The following is a 16,587-nucleotide window of genomic DNA, read 5'->3' as shown; positions in this document are numbered from 1 at the left end:
GGTTTTCTATCTTTGTTGTTCAAGATGATTGGTTGATTTATGATACAAGAAGAATTTGTCTTAAGGTGGAGTTTGTTGGAGTTGTTCCAAATTCACTTCAAGATATTGGCCGGGCTTCTGACGAAGCGGAGCGGAGGCCCAAGCCGGAGGCTTGGGCCGGTATATATGCCCTTTGCTAGGGTTTCGTAGAGACTTGATTCTCTTGTAAGCCGCCATAGGCGTGTAACCCAAAACTCTTGAGATAGTGAGATTGTTGCTGGCTGGTGCCCGTGGTTTTTTCCCCTTTCGCATTAAAGGGGTTTTCCACGTTAAATCGTGTGTCTCCGCTGTGATTGTTTTTCGTTTACTTTGTATTTCTATACGTCGTTCATAACATACCGAACCCTGGTTTACCTGTTACCAGTGAAATATATAGAAGTTGGACTTTCGGCTGACGTTACAGATTGTCTGTAGGCGGGAAAAGTAACATCAAAGGCACACCTGCTAGGAGAGACATATCATTATGGAGTTTACATTCCATTTGATAGAAGAAATTACCAATAAATTTTCTGACAAGCAAAAAATTGGTGAGGGTGGGTATGGAAAAGTTTACAAGGTATGTTCTATAAGTTCAACTTTTTGGTTTTCTATTTTGCAATAGGATATCATTCGACGCCTAAACCATGTTAAATAAAAACAACCCTAGACTATAGGAGGTATTAACCACTGACTATTACTCCATCTAACAAAATAATATAAGCATATCAACTTTGATACGTCTAGAAGTTTACCTGATTGAAAAAGATAATGTCGAGTGATGTAACAATAAATACAGATAGGGTGTTTTTAGTTCCACGCCAAAATTGGAAGTTTAACTAAAATTGAAAGTTTGAAGAAAAAAGTTGAAAGTTTATGTGTGTCGAAAAGCTTTGATGTGATGGAAAAGTTGAAAGTTTGAAGAAAAAATTGGGAACTAAACAAGAGCTAAGTAGCATAGATCTATGAATATTTTTTATTTGTGGACAAATTTAAAACACTATAAATATAATACTTATGGACGTGTCGCTCAAGCTCGAGTCGAGCTTGGTTTAGATACGAGCTTGGGCTCGAGCTCAGCTCACTAAAGCCTCGAGCTTTGTCGAGCTTAACTAATGTGGCAGTATTAGATTTGTAGTACTATCGTTTTTAAACATTATATAACCAATAGTAGTAGTAGCATTAAATGGAGGCATGAAGCTGGGTTGCATGCATGCTTGTACTAGTAGGGCCGAGTTTAGATGCAAAATTTTTCTTCAAACTTTCAACTTTTTCATCACATCAAAACTTTCCTACATACATAAACTTTTAACTTTTCCGTAACATCATTCTAATTTCAATAAAACTTCTAATTTTAACACACCCTAGTACTAGTAGAGGCTAGGTACTAGTAGTACTAGCAGAGACTAGGGCCTGCCTCCACGCCATGCTCTGCTTTTCTTCAGCTTTTTCTTGGGAGATGAATCAAGTACTACTACTCTACTAGTAGACTAGCACTGCTTCTAGCTGTTGCATGGAAAATTTGAAAGAACTGGAGGGAGAGTAATGCCAGCTCAAAAGAAACGGAGAGAACTCTAGGCTCGACGAGCTATTCGAGCTCGGCTCGTGAAGCTCGTGAGTTTGAAGCTAAGCTTGAGCTTAGTTCGAATTAATGACGAATCGAGCTCAAGACGAGTCTATAGCGAGCCGAGCTGCTCGTGAGCCTTGAGCTTTTTTACATCCCTAGCGCACAGTAGCGCGTTAATCTTAAAGCGAGACCTCTCAATTTTCCAATTTCATTTGTTACTTTTTTGTCACAGTCCCCCCTACTTTCTATTATCTAAAACTCAAATAAAATTTTCTCTTAAAATATTTATCCAATTTATAATCCGGTTACACAAATGTGTTTGTTGCAATTAAATATTTATAACACAATTTTACATGATTATATTATAATAAAAAGGAAAAAAAGTATGAATTATTACTCCCGAACTATCGCGGTCGACCGAATTACCCTCTAAACCCAAAAACCAGTCATCATTTACCCTGAATTTTCAATACTGGACAAATACCCCCCCTGACCCAATCTAGAGCGGTTTTGTCTAACGTGGTGCACGCGTGGCAATCCAGTTAGCATTTTATTTAATTAAAAAATGTGGGACCCACCTGTTATACTCCTCTTCCACTCCTCCTCTCTCTCTTGTCTCTCTCGCTCTTCCTCTCTCTAGCGCAGCGTGCATGACGAGGACGGGCGGTGGGCATGGGCGGTTGGCGAGGACAGCGCGGGGAAGGGCGATGGGCGTGGGCGGTCGGCGAGGACGGTGTGGACGTCGGCGCTCAGGGCGGCACGCACGGCACGGCGGCAGGCAGGCGTTTGGCGCCGTGGTCCGGAAGGGAGCAACGGCGGTGAGGGACACGGAGGCGGCGACCGCGTGGGACACGGAGGTGGCGACCGCGCGGGACACAGAGGCAGCGGCGGCGAACTCCACCTCCGCCTCCAGCCGCTGCCTGCGCCACAGGCCGCCGCCCCCATCCCGAGCCCCACCTCCAGCTGCATCCACCATCGCCCGCCATCCTTATCCCGAGCCCCGCTTCCAGCCTCCTTCGCCACCAGCCACCGCCCCCATCCCGAGCACCATCTCGACGGCGAAGAAGACTGGACCTTCCCCTCTGCGTCCCGCGCCACCGTTTCTCCCTCCCAGAGGTGGAGTTAATTCGCTGCTGCCGCCTCTGTGTCCCGCGCCGTTGCTGCTCCCTCCCAGACTGCGGTGAACCAACCGCTTGTCGTTCGAGTCCCATCGCATGATGCCGATGCGCAGCCGGCGGAGGAGATATCGACACGCCGTACTCCGTCTCCTTCAGCGTGCTGCCGTCGCCTTCGGGGATACAGCTCGGCGCGTCCAGCTGCCGCTGGCGCAGATGCTGAGGCAGCAGGCGAGGTTCCACTCGGAGCCGACCTTGACGGTGATCAGGGGACGAGCCGACGACGAGGCGGCGCCGGTGCCCCGGAGCGACAGCACGCGGGACCGGCGGTTCGACCAGTTCAAGACCTTCTCCGGCTACCTCGAGCGCCAGTTCTCCAGTCCAGCCTCCGCGGGATGCTGCCGTAGGAGTTGCCGATATCGAGACGGCAGACTCGAAGATCTCCGAGGAGGAGGTCGACGGCGGCGAGGTGCCCACCGTTGACCGCTACTTCGCCGCGCTCGAGGGCCCCGAGCTCGACACCCTCCGAGTACGTACACAATCAACCACGTCGCTTCTAAACCTTAGCTAGCTCAAAATTTCTTGCCATTGTAATGACTAATATGAGGACGACGACGATGTCGGCGTGAGTTCGTGCAAGCGATAGAGGTGCCGGTGCTTCCCGAGGACGAGAGCCAGCCAGACGATGAGCAGCCAGGCGATGCTGTGGAAGACGGTGGCGTCGGATCCCTCCACGGCGTTCCTCCACAACAGCCTCGACGTCAACAACGTCCTGTGGTGGTTGTCCGTCGCTCTCATGGGCCTCGTCTCGGCCATCTACCTCGCCGAATGCCTGCCTGCCGCCGTGCACGCCGCCGTCTATGCCGTTCTTGCCGACCGCCCACGCCCACAGCCCGTCCCCGCGCCGCCGTGCGTGCAGCGCGAGAGAAAGGAAGAGCAAGAGAGAGAGAGAGAAAAGAGAGAGAGAGAGGAGGGAAAGAGGAGTATGACAGGTTGGTCCTATATTTTTTTAATAAATAAAATACTTACTGGATTGCCATGTCTACGTCACGTTGGAAAAAACCGCTCTGGATTGGCTTGAGGGAGGGTAATTTGTCCGGTGTTGAAAGTTCAGGGTGAACGATGACTAGTTGTTAGGTTTAGGGGGTAATTCGGTCGACCACGATAGTTGGGGGGAAATTCGTACTTTTTTTCTAATAAAAAATATTTATGTTGTAAATTACTTTTATTATATATGTAAGTTACTTTTATCACATATATAAATTACTTTTGGATTTGATTAAATTATATTTTAGACATTCAATGAACAATTTACTCTTTGGATAGACTGATGTTTTTACTCCTACAATAGATTTACTTTTAGTGTCATGACAAGATACTTTCAATTTGATTTAAGTTACCTCTATAATATTTCTATGATATATATAAATTAGTTTTAGGCTTTATTAAATTTACTTTTATATGTCTAAGAAATAATTTAATGAAATCTAAAAGTAATTTAGATATATTATAAAAGTAATTTGTAATATTATATAAAAATGTAATCTTGTGAGATATTGTTATAAATATTTAATTGTTATGAACACAACGGTAATTAGATCGTAGATCGGATGAGTAATTTTAAAAAAAATTATTTGAAGCATAGATGGTAGAAATATATTTTCTACATGCTTGATGGACTAGTACTATAGCTAGGTAAGATTCTTTAAGTTATTTTATGCCGTCACTGATTACGACTAAAACGAGCCTCTCGATTTAGATTTTACAAATACTTATATTGTATATACGTGGACAAAGACAAAGGGAGTAACACCGTTCAATTTTTCTCTCCTTGGCCTAAACTACTGTGGTGTTTTGTGCGGCATTCCAATTTACAAAGTATTTTAGTATGTTGATAAACTCCACCTGGTAGTCACAGTCTTGTATCACATCTCCTCCCTTCCTCCTCTCTCTTTGTACGCCACATCTTCTCCATCTGCTTGCGCCTGGTCGGACCACATGATGAGGACCTTGATCATGATTTTTGATAGGTATTAATAACTCTTGATTTTGTGAAAATTGACACCAACGATCCGGTTTTCAATCAACACAATCTGAACCTTGCAATCACAGCACCATATCTTCTCTGGTTATCAATCGTTTGTTGCTCGATTGATCTTGTTGAGAAGGTTAATCCCTAAATGGGAATTGAAGAACACAAGGTAGATTGCAAGTTAATCGCATATGAATGATTAAGCACATGAATTTAGAGTTCAACAACTGAACTAGCGAAACTGCAATGGCAAAAATATGAGCTCATCCATAAGACATCTTGGATGGGCAATAGGGCGAGCGAGTGTGACAAGATACAGAACAGGCGCAAGTAAATAGCTCACTGACATGTGGAAACTATGCAATAGTATGCATCAGTATTAAATATTAATGGGTGTTTTTTTCTATATATGGATGATAATTTCGTGATTAAAACATAATTTGTATGAAAAAATGAACAGGGAGTACATAATGGGAAGGAGATTGCTGTGAAGAAACTTAATTTGTTGCCGGGACTCAATGATACGGTATTCAAAAATGAATCTCTTAACCTTATGTCTGTCCAGCATCAAAATATTGTGAAATTAATTGGCTACTGCTATGAAACGAAAAATAAAGTTGTTGAATATAATGGCAAACTTACTTATGCTGAAATAAGTGAGCGAGTTATCTGCTTCGAATATTTGAAGCGTGGAAACCTAGCAAATTTTATTTCTGGTACGTACCATCTAATTAATTAATTTAGTAGTGTGCAAAGAAATGATTACATGTTTAAGTCTCGGTGAAAACACCTTTTACATTTTGCAGATGAATCTGGTGGTGGACTTGACTGGACCACGAGGTACAGAATAATTAAAGGGGCTTGCGAGGGATTAAATTATCTTCACAATGGACAAGAAAAGCCTATTTACCATCTGGACTTAAAGCCCGAAAATATATTGTTAGATGAGAACATGGCACCGAAAATTGCAGATTTTGGCTTGTCCAGACTCTTTGAATCGACAAAAACACATATAACGAAAACTGTGAATGGAACAAGGTAAGCAGACAATTCGTATGTAGCCCTCTTACCTCGAGAATTCAATAAGAACTGCGGATAACTTATCATTATTGCTCAATGCTTATTTTTCCAGATATATATATTAGATTGGGTATGTAAGACAAGTTTTTTTCCACAAATCCGCCGACTACAATTTGGGCTAGCTATCAATTTAAAACACAAAACGTCAAAATAGTACTCACACGACTATTTCTTGCGAAAAATCATATGACTTAAATTATTGCTGATTTGACAGTGCAAGAGATGATGGTTATGAACCAGCCGTATTGATATATTATTTTGTGCGGTAGTGTATTTAGGAGCAAAATACGTTTCCGTAACAAATTCCACAATGTTTATGGTATCATGCAGAGGATACATGCCACCAGAATTCATAGACCAAGGAAAAATCACTAAGAAGTTTGACGTATTCAGTTTGGGCGTCATAATTATACAGATAATCGCTGGAATTGACGGCTACAGACAGTGTTGTGACATGTCGTCCACCCAAGAATTTGTTGATTATGTAAGAAATTTCTTTTATGTCTACACCATTGAAACTAATATTCATTTCAAACATTTTGTGATACATTCCGTAAGTGCTTTAATTTTCTATGAGCGTGTTTGAAAATTATGTCTTTCGCAGGTATATGCAAAATGGAACAAAAGAGTGCAGGGAATATCGAGGTATGCATCGCGCGAAGCAGACATGCTCGCAGTGAGACAATGTATTGAATTATCGTTAAGATGTGTGGAGGCCAACCGAGACAAAAGGCCTGCGATAAATGATATAATCCATCAACTGAACGAGTTAGATGCTGAGATTGAAAACATGTTTATGCGTCAGCCCAAGTCACTTTTGGGCCAGGTACGACGACTATGGACTAATTCTGTTTTTCCTACCTGACTTATTGAGCATCTTTCAGGCTTTCATTCATGCACTTTACATTTTGCAGTTCATATGAAAAATGTTAGAAAAGAAAGCATATATACTTAACAAGTTCACTATAGCGTACGTGTCTTTAGTGACAGTTGCATGTTCCATTTGATTTGCCGTTTCAAATAGGGATAAATACGTCCATATTACAACCTTTTACAATCTTGTTTGCCTGAAAAACACTCTTCAATGACGAAATTGATTGTTTTATTATAATAACGCCACATATATTGAAATTGGACAAATACGCTGTATGGCAATACAAATATGTTTTAATAGTTATTTTCATAATTCTAAAATCTAATGCTTTTTACAAATAATTAAAGGGGCTACAATATGGACTTAGGCTGTGTTCGATTGTTCAGGTTGGGAACCCATCCCCTTTGCACGGAAGTTGAAGCGGTCCATTAGCACGTAATTAATTAAGTTTCAGTTAATTTTTTTCCAAAAATGGATTAATTTAATTTTTTAAGCAACTTTCTTATAAAAACTTTTTGCAAAAAACGCACTATTTAACAGTTTGAAAAGCGTGCGCGTGGAAAACGAGGGAGATGGGGTTGGGAACTTGATGCAACTAAAGCAGCCTTACCCTTTGTAAATTTTAGCATGTCCCCACCTTTCTACCAATATTGTACTTTGTAATCATTTATGGATTGTTGTATTGAAAGTTAAGCACCTTATTGGTAATTAATTGCCTTTAGATTTGTTTGATTTGACCAATTTAAAAATAAGACGACTAAGAGACTATGTAGGGAGTATCATGCATGTTCTTTTCTATTAATTATTTTTATTTTACAATTAATATCTAGGGATTTATGAGATCGACCAAGATATACAAGGATTATCAGTTTATCACCAACACATGGATAGTGTATTCCACTCGGAAATGGATAGAAGAGAATGTCCCATGGGAACATATCATGTGCACACAATTTTCCCATAGACACTCCGTGCATACCAATTAGCAAATATCATAAAAAATTCTAAAAAATAAACATTTACTCCTAATAGTATTTTACATATCTTCAAAGTCTCATATTCAATTTCATTATATTTTACCCGTAACAAAAAAAGTGAAAAATCTCACAGTTTTAAAGGTAAGAATCTGTCAGCTTTTTGTTACGACTAAAATATAACAAATTTGAAAATAAGATTTCATACATAGGTGTAATACTATTGGAAGTATATGTCTAATTTTTATATAATTTTCGATGATATTTGCTAGTTAGTGTGTACGTGAAGCTTGTGTGTATAGGATATGTTCCATGCCCCCTCACTATTACATGATATCTGAATAGCTATGGAAAAATTGACAGGACATTATAGATTAATAAGTGATAAATCACTATACAAACTTCCCCAATTAAATTCGACCTTTAGAAGCGTAACAAACATTCAAGTTTAACTCAAACTAGTATAGTATAGGTGTGCTCATAGCTAGTTTTGTTTTATTAAGTACAAGAAGTTGAATTTAAACTTGCATGTGTTTTTATGGTTGTGAAATGATATATCACATATTAATCTATCTTGTCATTTTTTTAAAAAAAAAATACTCTCTCCAGGTTGATAATAGTTGTTGTTTAAGGCAACTTAAAAAAATTTAACCACTATTTTACATTATAATTTATATATAAATATAAATAAATATATGATTTTATTGAAGTATTTTTTTAAGACCAACCTATACATGTGGTGTAGAGAAATATTTTAGAAATAATTTATAGTCAATGAATTGAAAAGTTTGGCATCACCCTTAACATAAACACAACTAAGTATTATTAACCCGAGAGAGTATATGCACATTTGTATGATATGTGAAGAAACGGAGAGGACATCCGTCAACCGATTAAAAGAGTTTCCCAATCCAGACTATATAAGTCTAGTTTTTTTTCATTAATAAATTCCAATCTGCTGCCCAACTGCCTCGTTCAATTAATTCTTACTAATGAACTTCATCCTCGCAGAAAAGCTCTGAATCCAAATATGTTGGGCTTGATCCTGTCCGCGAGCTTCGATTCCCCTTCGAGGTAAAGAAGGATATATCATGCTGTCTGCAGCTAACAAACCAGACGGATTACTTCATCGCGTTTAATACAAAGGCAAACCAAAAGAAGTATAGCACACAACCAAACAAAGGAACCATTGCACCATGGTCCAGTTGCTATGTCACTGTAACCATGAAAGCACAGGAGACGGCACCCCCGTATTTGCAGTGCCATGACATGTTCGTTGTGCAGAGCACTAGAGTGAATGAGGACCTCGAACCTGAAACTGAAGATATCACTGAAGAATTGTTCAAGAAAACAATGGGTAAGGTCGTGGATGAGGAGAAGCTGCCGATCGTTTATGTGGCGTTGCCCCAGGCAGAAAGCTAGCTGTTTCACCTGCCAGTCATTGAATAAAATCAACGAAAATAGCCTGAAATATGTATTCCGATTGAGCATTTTATTTGCGTGTTCAGGGTTAATGTTTGATGTTTGCACTCGTTTTCTTACGGTTTAAAAGTTGGTTGAAACCAAATGTAGGATTTGCTACTACATTTATATATCCACGATGTAATAAGTTCTTTAATTTGTGCTCAAACTCGCAGAAGTCACCATCAGAACAGCTTATTTATTTAGGTAATTTGGAACCATATGCCATTATAATTTTTTAAAGTTTGAGATATGCCATCGGTATCTCAATGACATGTAGGACCCACATGAGTCAATGACATGTGGGTCAGGATGACATATCTTAAATTTTACAAAATTATAATGGCATGGTTATAATTTTCCCTATTTATTTATTTAGGAAGAGGATTTTGATCCCTCCAGGGGATATCCCCTCGTTGTTTGTATATCAGTCAAATGGTTATGATAAAATTTGAAAAAAAAAATTGAGAAGGTGTATTAACATGTGATATATCACTCCACAAACATGCAAGTAAAAATTCAACTTCTACATCTTACAAAAAAAAAACAAATTTTACTCTAAATATACGGTAACTAGCTGCGGTTTTACTCTGATCCGCCACACCCGTCCTCGGGAGTGGCGCTGGAGCGACCGGTAGGGTGCTCGAGCAACGATGGTGGGCGGTAACAGCAAGCGACGAGGGTGGCAGATCCGGCGGCGCCGCCCTCGGGAGGGGCAGATCCGCCATCCTAGGGAGCAGCTGTGGCGAAGACAAGGGCTGGTGGTGGATCCAACGGAGCCTCCCTCGAGATGGGCAGATCCACTGCCCTAGGGATCAGCGGCTTCGGCAACGACGAGGGTGGGCAGCGATGGCAAGTGGCGAGGGCGGCCGATACAGCAGCGCCGCCCTCGGGAGTGGCTGTGGAGGGCTAGGGTTTCGGATTTTTTTTTCAAATTTTAATTCTTTTTGCCGTATTTATTTTCACGTGCGGTTTGTGTTGCCTGCATGCAAAAATCCAACTTTCGCAAACCTTTTGGTGCATGATGGTCACCCGTCCGCATGCAAAAATCACTTTTTTTTAGAATTACACAGTACAACGCAGACACTCACAACGCACACACACTCACCCCTATGAACACATGCACGCAAACCCTACCCCTATGAGCATCTTCGAAGACTGGGCCGACAAATTCTGGAGAGATTGACGAAGTCACCACAGGCGCCTTACTGTTGACGGGTACGTCGCCTACCACTGAAAGCACAACGCCGTTAAATCCTGAAAAATTCGCTCCCATGGGGAGTCGAACCTAGGACCTCAGGTGCTACTGAGGCTCTTGTAACTACTAGGCTTGGTCGCATGGAAAAACGATTTCTATAGTAGTGATGTTTGTTTCTTGTGAACTTATTTACCAAAAAGCCCCATTTAGTTTGCAATTGGGTTGGAGGATTGTCTCGTAAAGAATATCGAGTGTCAGCGACAAATGTTTGGCATGGAAGAAGAGGGAAAAAGTACAATGGAGGTTTGCTCCACTTTAATTTAATTTGCTGGTCCGTGGATGAACTGTCACGGTGGTGAAGGGAATTTATCTCCAAGAAGTGCAGTGCTTATGTGAAATTGGAATTTTCTTTGAGATAATGTGGACATGGATTTATATATATGGAGAATGATAGGACAAGAGCGTGAAAGCAAGAACAAAAAATTAAGTTAAGTTATTTTTTAAACGAAACAGACACTACTATGTACCGGAACGATCACGTCTGCAAAAAATCATTTTTCAGGGAATGTTGACGGGCGGCGTACAAAAATGCATTTTCATAAGAGACTCCTTAAGAGGTCTGACTGTGAAAGTAGACTTATTTTTCTAGCGAGACTCTTAAACGGCTATATTGGAAAATGTATTTTTGCAGAAGAATCTCTTAAAGGTCCACCTAGAAGTCTAACTTAATTCCTCCTTTCTTTCTCAGCACTTCAAGTCTCACCTTCTCTCTCATATCTCACCTCCTATCCTCCTTATATTATCTCTCATTCCTCTCTCTCTTCACCGAGTTCCCCTCCTGAGCGGCCAGCGGCCAGCTCGGCGACCTCGAGGTGGTGGGCAGCAGTGGGCTTGGTGGCAGTGATGGTGACTATGGTGCCATGACAGGCCGATCCGCCACCGCCTGCCCCGTGACGGAAGTATCCGCCGTCGCCGGCCGTGTGACGGGTGCCAAATCCGCACCACCATCGGGCTGCGAAGGGGAAATGGAGGTGTGTGGAGGGCGGCCTTGGCGACAACAACGAGGGCGGACAATGGCGATGGCGACGATGACGAGTGGTGGCGGACTGCGGTCTGCAGCGATGACATTGCCAGCAGATGGGTCCTAGCTAGGGTTTCAAGTCTTGATTTTTTTTTTGGATTTTTATTATTGCGTGCGGATGATATAAGCACCCACACATGATTTTCACACACGGGTGCACCAACTGCATGGAAAAGTAGCAATTTTCGTAAACACTTCTGGGCAGACGTGCAGCTCAACCCCACGCAAAATAGGTTTTGATAGTACAGAAAAATGCTTGTTTTAAGTAGTGAGACACTTAAGTTGTCCTAGTACATGGAGTACGATATGTTGTTTTGAGTTAATGGATTACGCGTATATCAAGATTTATGAGTTGATAATTTATCAAGATTTATGAAGATTTTTGAGTTGATATACTTCAGTATTACTTGATAATTTGTTCTAAGCTATCTTTGAATACATAACATATAATTCATCCTATAAACAATTATCCATAATATGCCCAAACAATTACTGGTTTACTAGCTCAAGGGTAATGTCACGCCCCGAACCAGTCCCGACCGGAACTAGCCCGTGACGTTCCAAATTAACCTGTTAATCGATACCAGTCCCAGGAAACAGTGCTGGTATCACAGGGAGACAGAATATCACAGCAACAGAGGTCTCTTTATTATAGAGTAGAGGTACAGTCATGTTGGGCTGCGGACAGATCCCGAGCTCACAACTGCATTACAAAAGGGGAAGCGGAAGCCAAGACTGGGACCAAACATCACAGGCGCGACTTGGGAACTAGGCCGAAACCCTAAAACTCATCGTAGCCGGCTTGCTCCTGGAAGAACTCCTCATGAGCTGGATCCGCTTCATCTTCTTCAGCAACTGGGGGGAGATTATTTATATAGAGCAAGGGTGAGTACGGGGGTACTCAGCAAGCCAGGGAAAATAAGTGTTTAATGCAGGCTTTAAGGAGAGGCTGGTGTTTTTGCAATTGATTTTATTTGAAACCTTTTCTGAAACAACTAAGTGAGTGCTTCTCAAACGACACGGATGAGACAGTGCGTCTCGTCCGGTCGGAGTATGTGCAATGTATCAGTCTTTAGATTTTGAAACAAGGTTGGCACCCGGCCAACAGCTTTTCAAACGGCCACCCGGGCCAACAACTTTTCAAACGGCCACCCGGGCCAGCAACTTTCAAACGGCCACCCGGGCCAACAACTTTCAAACATCGAACCCCTTTTCACAACAGCCATATCACAAGCAGTAGACAAACAAAACTACGCTAGGAATCACCTCACATCCGCCCATGACCGTGGGCACGGCTGTTCGAACAGTTTGTTAACCTCTGCAGAGGGGGTACACTTTACCCACACGACATTACTAACCCGGATCACCCAGCCCGAGGGGATCAGCCACGTCGGGAGACCTCCAGGCTTTCATGACAAGGCATTTTCAAAGCCGACACAGGTTTACCATATGCCGACGAGAGGGGTCCCAGACCAACAACAGGTTAGGTCCCAGACCATACTGTGCCAGGAAGCCCAGGGGTCCTCCCCGACACCACCCCGGCGAATCCACATGTCTCTCGGCATCAAGGCTCCCCTGATAAGCTAGTTACTCAGCCAGGGGTGTCCCATTCCACCCATGTGGTCGTACTTGTCTTATGTTTGGATGAAATTCCAAGGAAACGGTCCTTAAGTGCAAGAGCAGGAAACCGTACACCCAGTACGTTCCCCGGTCCGCGGTTTTGGAAATTCATTTAGTTCGCAAGCACCGACCCAGGTGTCGGGTTTTCCAAGTCTTTTGTAAAACTCCAGTTTTACCCAAGTTGTTACTCAGATTTTAAGTTTGAAGGCGACCGTCGATACTCGCACAGAGTGCACGAATATCGAGGCGCAACTGGATGGTTACAAGGGGACATGGTGTAGTAATTAACAAAGGAAGGATCAAATGCAACAAATTAGGTAGGTCTGCCAGTCTGCCTTGCAGACGGGACAACAGGTTTAGTGCGATCCTATCAATGCATAATATTTTTCAAGCAACATAATTAAATTTCAAATATAGGCTCAAGATGTTCAAAGGTGGCTTGCCTTGCTCGAGATCTGGAGCTTGATCCTCGAAATCCTCGCACTGCGGGTCTTCGGGCTCCGAAACTACACGCGAAACGGGACAACTCAACAAACGGCGAAAATAAAGCCCTATTAATGACCTCTAAGCGTGCCATTAGATAGATCTTGAGATTTGAGGAATTTTGGAAGTTGAACGGAGTCAAACGGACTTACGGTTGGGAAGATATTGAATTTCTAAGATTATTGGATTTTTGGTCTAAAGGAAAAATGATTTAACTAAATCCTTTTTGGAAAAGAAAAAGAAAAGAAAATGAAAGAGGGAGGGATTATAGACTTTTCCTCGGGCGACTAGGGCGCGGCCCAAGGGAAAAGGAGCGGACCGGCCGAGCTAAATGGGCCGGCCGGCCCAAGGCGGCCCAAGTGCGCGCGCGCGGGAGGGGAGGAGAGAGAGGGCCGGTGGACCGGGCTCACTGTGCGCGGTCCCGGGTGGGACCCGCTTGTCAACGGCTCGGCTCACCGTGCGGAGGGAGCACGTGGCGCACGCGCGCGGGCGGGCGCGCGCGGGCGGCGGGCCCATACGCAGCCTCACGGCTCGAGGTGGAACGCGCGCACGGGAGGGGCTGACCGGGGTCGGCCCGTCCCGACCTCGGCTGAGCTGGCGCCGACGTGGCGCCTACGTGGCTGCCACGCGGGCCGGCGGGAGGTAGATGACGACGCCGGCCGGAACGGACGGCGGACAACAGCGGCGAGCGGCGGAGCGAACCACGGCGATACCGGCGAAAGCGAGCACACCGGGTGGTTGCACGAGACGAGGGGAGACGAGCCAATGGCTCGGATTCGCCGGAGGAAGCTTGACGTCGGCGAATCGCGGCGGCGGCAACCGGCGGGGAGGGAAGAGGGAAACGGCGATGAGGTCACGAGGGGCCGATTCCCGGCGGTGAGAGCATCTACGCGGTTTCGGGAACTCGATGCTAGCGTCGGATTGGGCGGAGCTACGCCGAGTGAGGCTGGCGACGAGCGGGTGCTACGGAGCTCGAGCGGCGACGGCGGCGAGCACACGGCGAGCGACGGCAACGGCCGGGGCGGCGCCAGCTAGCTATGGGGAGGCTACTCGTGCTACTACCGAAAACTAAGGGGGAGAGATGGAGCGAGGAGGAAGAACGGAGGGAGCACTACCGCGAAGAGGAGGGGCGCTGTGACGAGAGGCCGACGGCGCGGGAGTAATCTCTCCAGCCTCGGGCCGAGGAAGAGGAAGGAGAGGGCGCGGCCGAAGTCCCCTTCCGCGTCCTAGTGCGCACCGGCTCCTCCGGCACACACGCGACGGCTGCGATCGGCGAGAGGGACGGCAATGGCGCGGGCGAGAAACAGAGAAGATTGGGAGGGGAAAAAGGGAAGGGCGGGCGCCTGGGTTTATAGGGGCGGCAATGTCGGTTTGGAAACCGACTTTGGCGGTCAAAGGAGAGGGTAGCGCTCGGCGGTCGCGGCCAAAGCGGTGACAGGGAGGAGGGAGGAGGATGACGCTGGCGGGAGGGAAAAAGGGGAAAAGAGGGAGAGAAAAGGGGGCTTGTCCCCTTGCCTCTTCGGGAAAAGAAGGAGGGAGCGGGGGCGTTGCGGCAGAGGGAGGAGGGGTTCTCTGCCTCCGTCCCTTGGAGGCTAGCGCGGGAGTGGCGGGGCCGAGGCGATGACGACGGCGATGACGGCGGGCGGTTTGGAGCGGCGCGACGACATGGGCGACAGGCGTGGGCTGGCGCGGCAGAGGGTGACGGCGGCGGCGACCAGGCGGTCGGCCACTCGGCACGCGCGCGCGGGAAACAACGGGCAGCGCGGCTGGGCACGCGCGCTGGCTCGCGGGGGCCGAGCGGCTGCGCGGCTGCAGGCGCGGCAGGGCAGCGGGACCGGGCGACGCGGACGGCGCAGACGACGCGGCTCGGGCGGGGAACCACGAGGGCGCGCGCACGCGAACACGGCGCGCGGGAGCCGTCTTCGCGAGCGGGGAGCTCGCCAGGGATGGGGAGAAGGAGAGCGAGGGGAGGGGGGGCGCTCGGCGCGGCGGCTCACGCGCACGCGCGCGCGGCGCGCGGGCGGGGCAGAGCGGAGCGGAGGGGAGCGGAGGGGGAGCGCGTCGGGGAGGGGAGAGGGCCGGGAGAGAGGAGAAGATGGGCCGAGAGAAATTCGGCCCATCGACCCCGGGGGAGGCAAAATAAACTTTTACAGAGGAATTTGATTTGGAGGGATTTGGATTCGGAATTGAACTCGATGATAGATCGGGGATTTGAGATCTTGAGATGGCACGGACACTAGACAAGAAGCGAAGAAACAAATTTCGCAATTAGGGTTTTTAAGAGATAGTTTTCCCGCTAGGCGCCACGACGGAACGGGCGCTACAGACCAACCCCCTAACAAGAATCTCGACCCCGAGATTCAGCACCTAAGGGAGCAGCTCCGGGAACTCTGCGCGGAGAAGATCTTCTCGCTCCCAGGTTGCCTCATCTTCAGAATGGTTGCTCCATTGGACTTTGTAGAACTTGATGGTCTTCCTTCGAGTCTGACGTTCTGCCTCTTCAAGAACCTTGATCGGTCTTTCCTTGTAGGTCAAATTCTTTTCCAGCTCGATATTACCCAGGGGAACTTGCTGTTCTGGAACTCGAAGACATTTCTTTAACTGGGATACGTGGAACACGTTGTGCACATCTGCGAGACTTTCCGGTAACTCAAGCTGATAAGCCACTTCGCCACGTCTGGCGGTTATGAGGTAGGGGCCGATGTAGCGGGGTGCTAACTTGCCGGACATCCCAAACCTCCTCATACCACGGAGGGGTAATACCCGCAGGTATACATGATCTCCTTTTTCGAACTCAAGGTCACGCCTCCGATTGTCAGCGTAATTTTTCTGACGGTTCTGCGCTGTCTTTAATCGTTCTCGGATCAGCTTAACTTGTTCTTCTGCTGACTTGAGTATGTCAGGACCGAATATCAGCGCTTCGCCCACCTCATTCCAGCACAAGGGAGTGCGGCACTTTCTTTCGAACATTGCCTCATTCGGCGACATCTGAATGCTGGCCTGATAACTGTTGTTGTATGAGAACTCAGCATACGGCAAACAACGATCCCAAGTGCCTTCGAAATCCAGGGCACATGCACGTAGCAT

At 45.8% G+C, this 16,587-nt stretch overlaps 1 protein-coding gene across 2 annotated transcripts; it reads left to right on the top strand.

The window, feature by feature from the left end:
- The first annotated feature begins 391 nt into the window (after window positions 1-391).
- LOC9271600 (cysteine-rich receptor-like protein kinase 44) lies at window positions 392-9,438 on the top strand. 2 transcript variants are annotated; one of them, XM_066305115.1, is made up of 6 exons: window positions 392-595; window positions 5,190-5,445; window positions 5,536-5,767; window positions 6,140-6,293; window positions 6,414-6,635; window positions 8,669-9,438. In XM_066305115.1, the coding sequence occupies exons 1-6, from the start codon at window positions 503-505 to the stop codon at window positions 9,077-9,079; spliced, it is 1,368 nt and encodes a 455-aa protein (XP_066161212.1). In that variant the 5' UTR covers window positions 392-502; the 3' UTR covers window positions 9,080-9,438. The 2 variants fall into 2 exon arrangements, with proteins under 2 accessions (XP_066161212.1, XP_015615937.1); XM_015760451.3 differs by lacking the exon at window positions 392-595 and adding an exon at window positions 2,163-3,689 and having other exon boundaries at window positions 8,669-9,432.
- The last annotated feature ends 7,149 nt before the right edge of the window (window positions 9,439-16,587 follow it).

The sequence above is a fragment of the Oryza sativa genome, chromosome 11 (assembly GCF_034140825.1).
Source record: "Oryza sativa Japonica Group chromosome 11, ASM3414082v1".
In the NCBI taxonomy this organism is placed as follows: domain Eukaryota; kingdom Viridiplantae; phylum Streptophyta; class Magnoliopsida; order Poales; family Poaceae; genus Oryza; species Oryza sativa.
The sequence above is the reverse complement of the archived record's forward strand: the minus strand, read 5'-3'. Positions and strand labels throughout refer to the sequence as shown.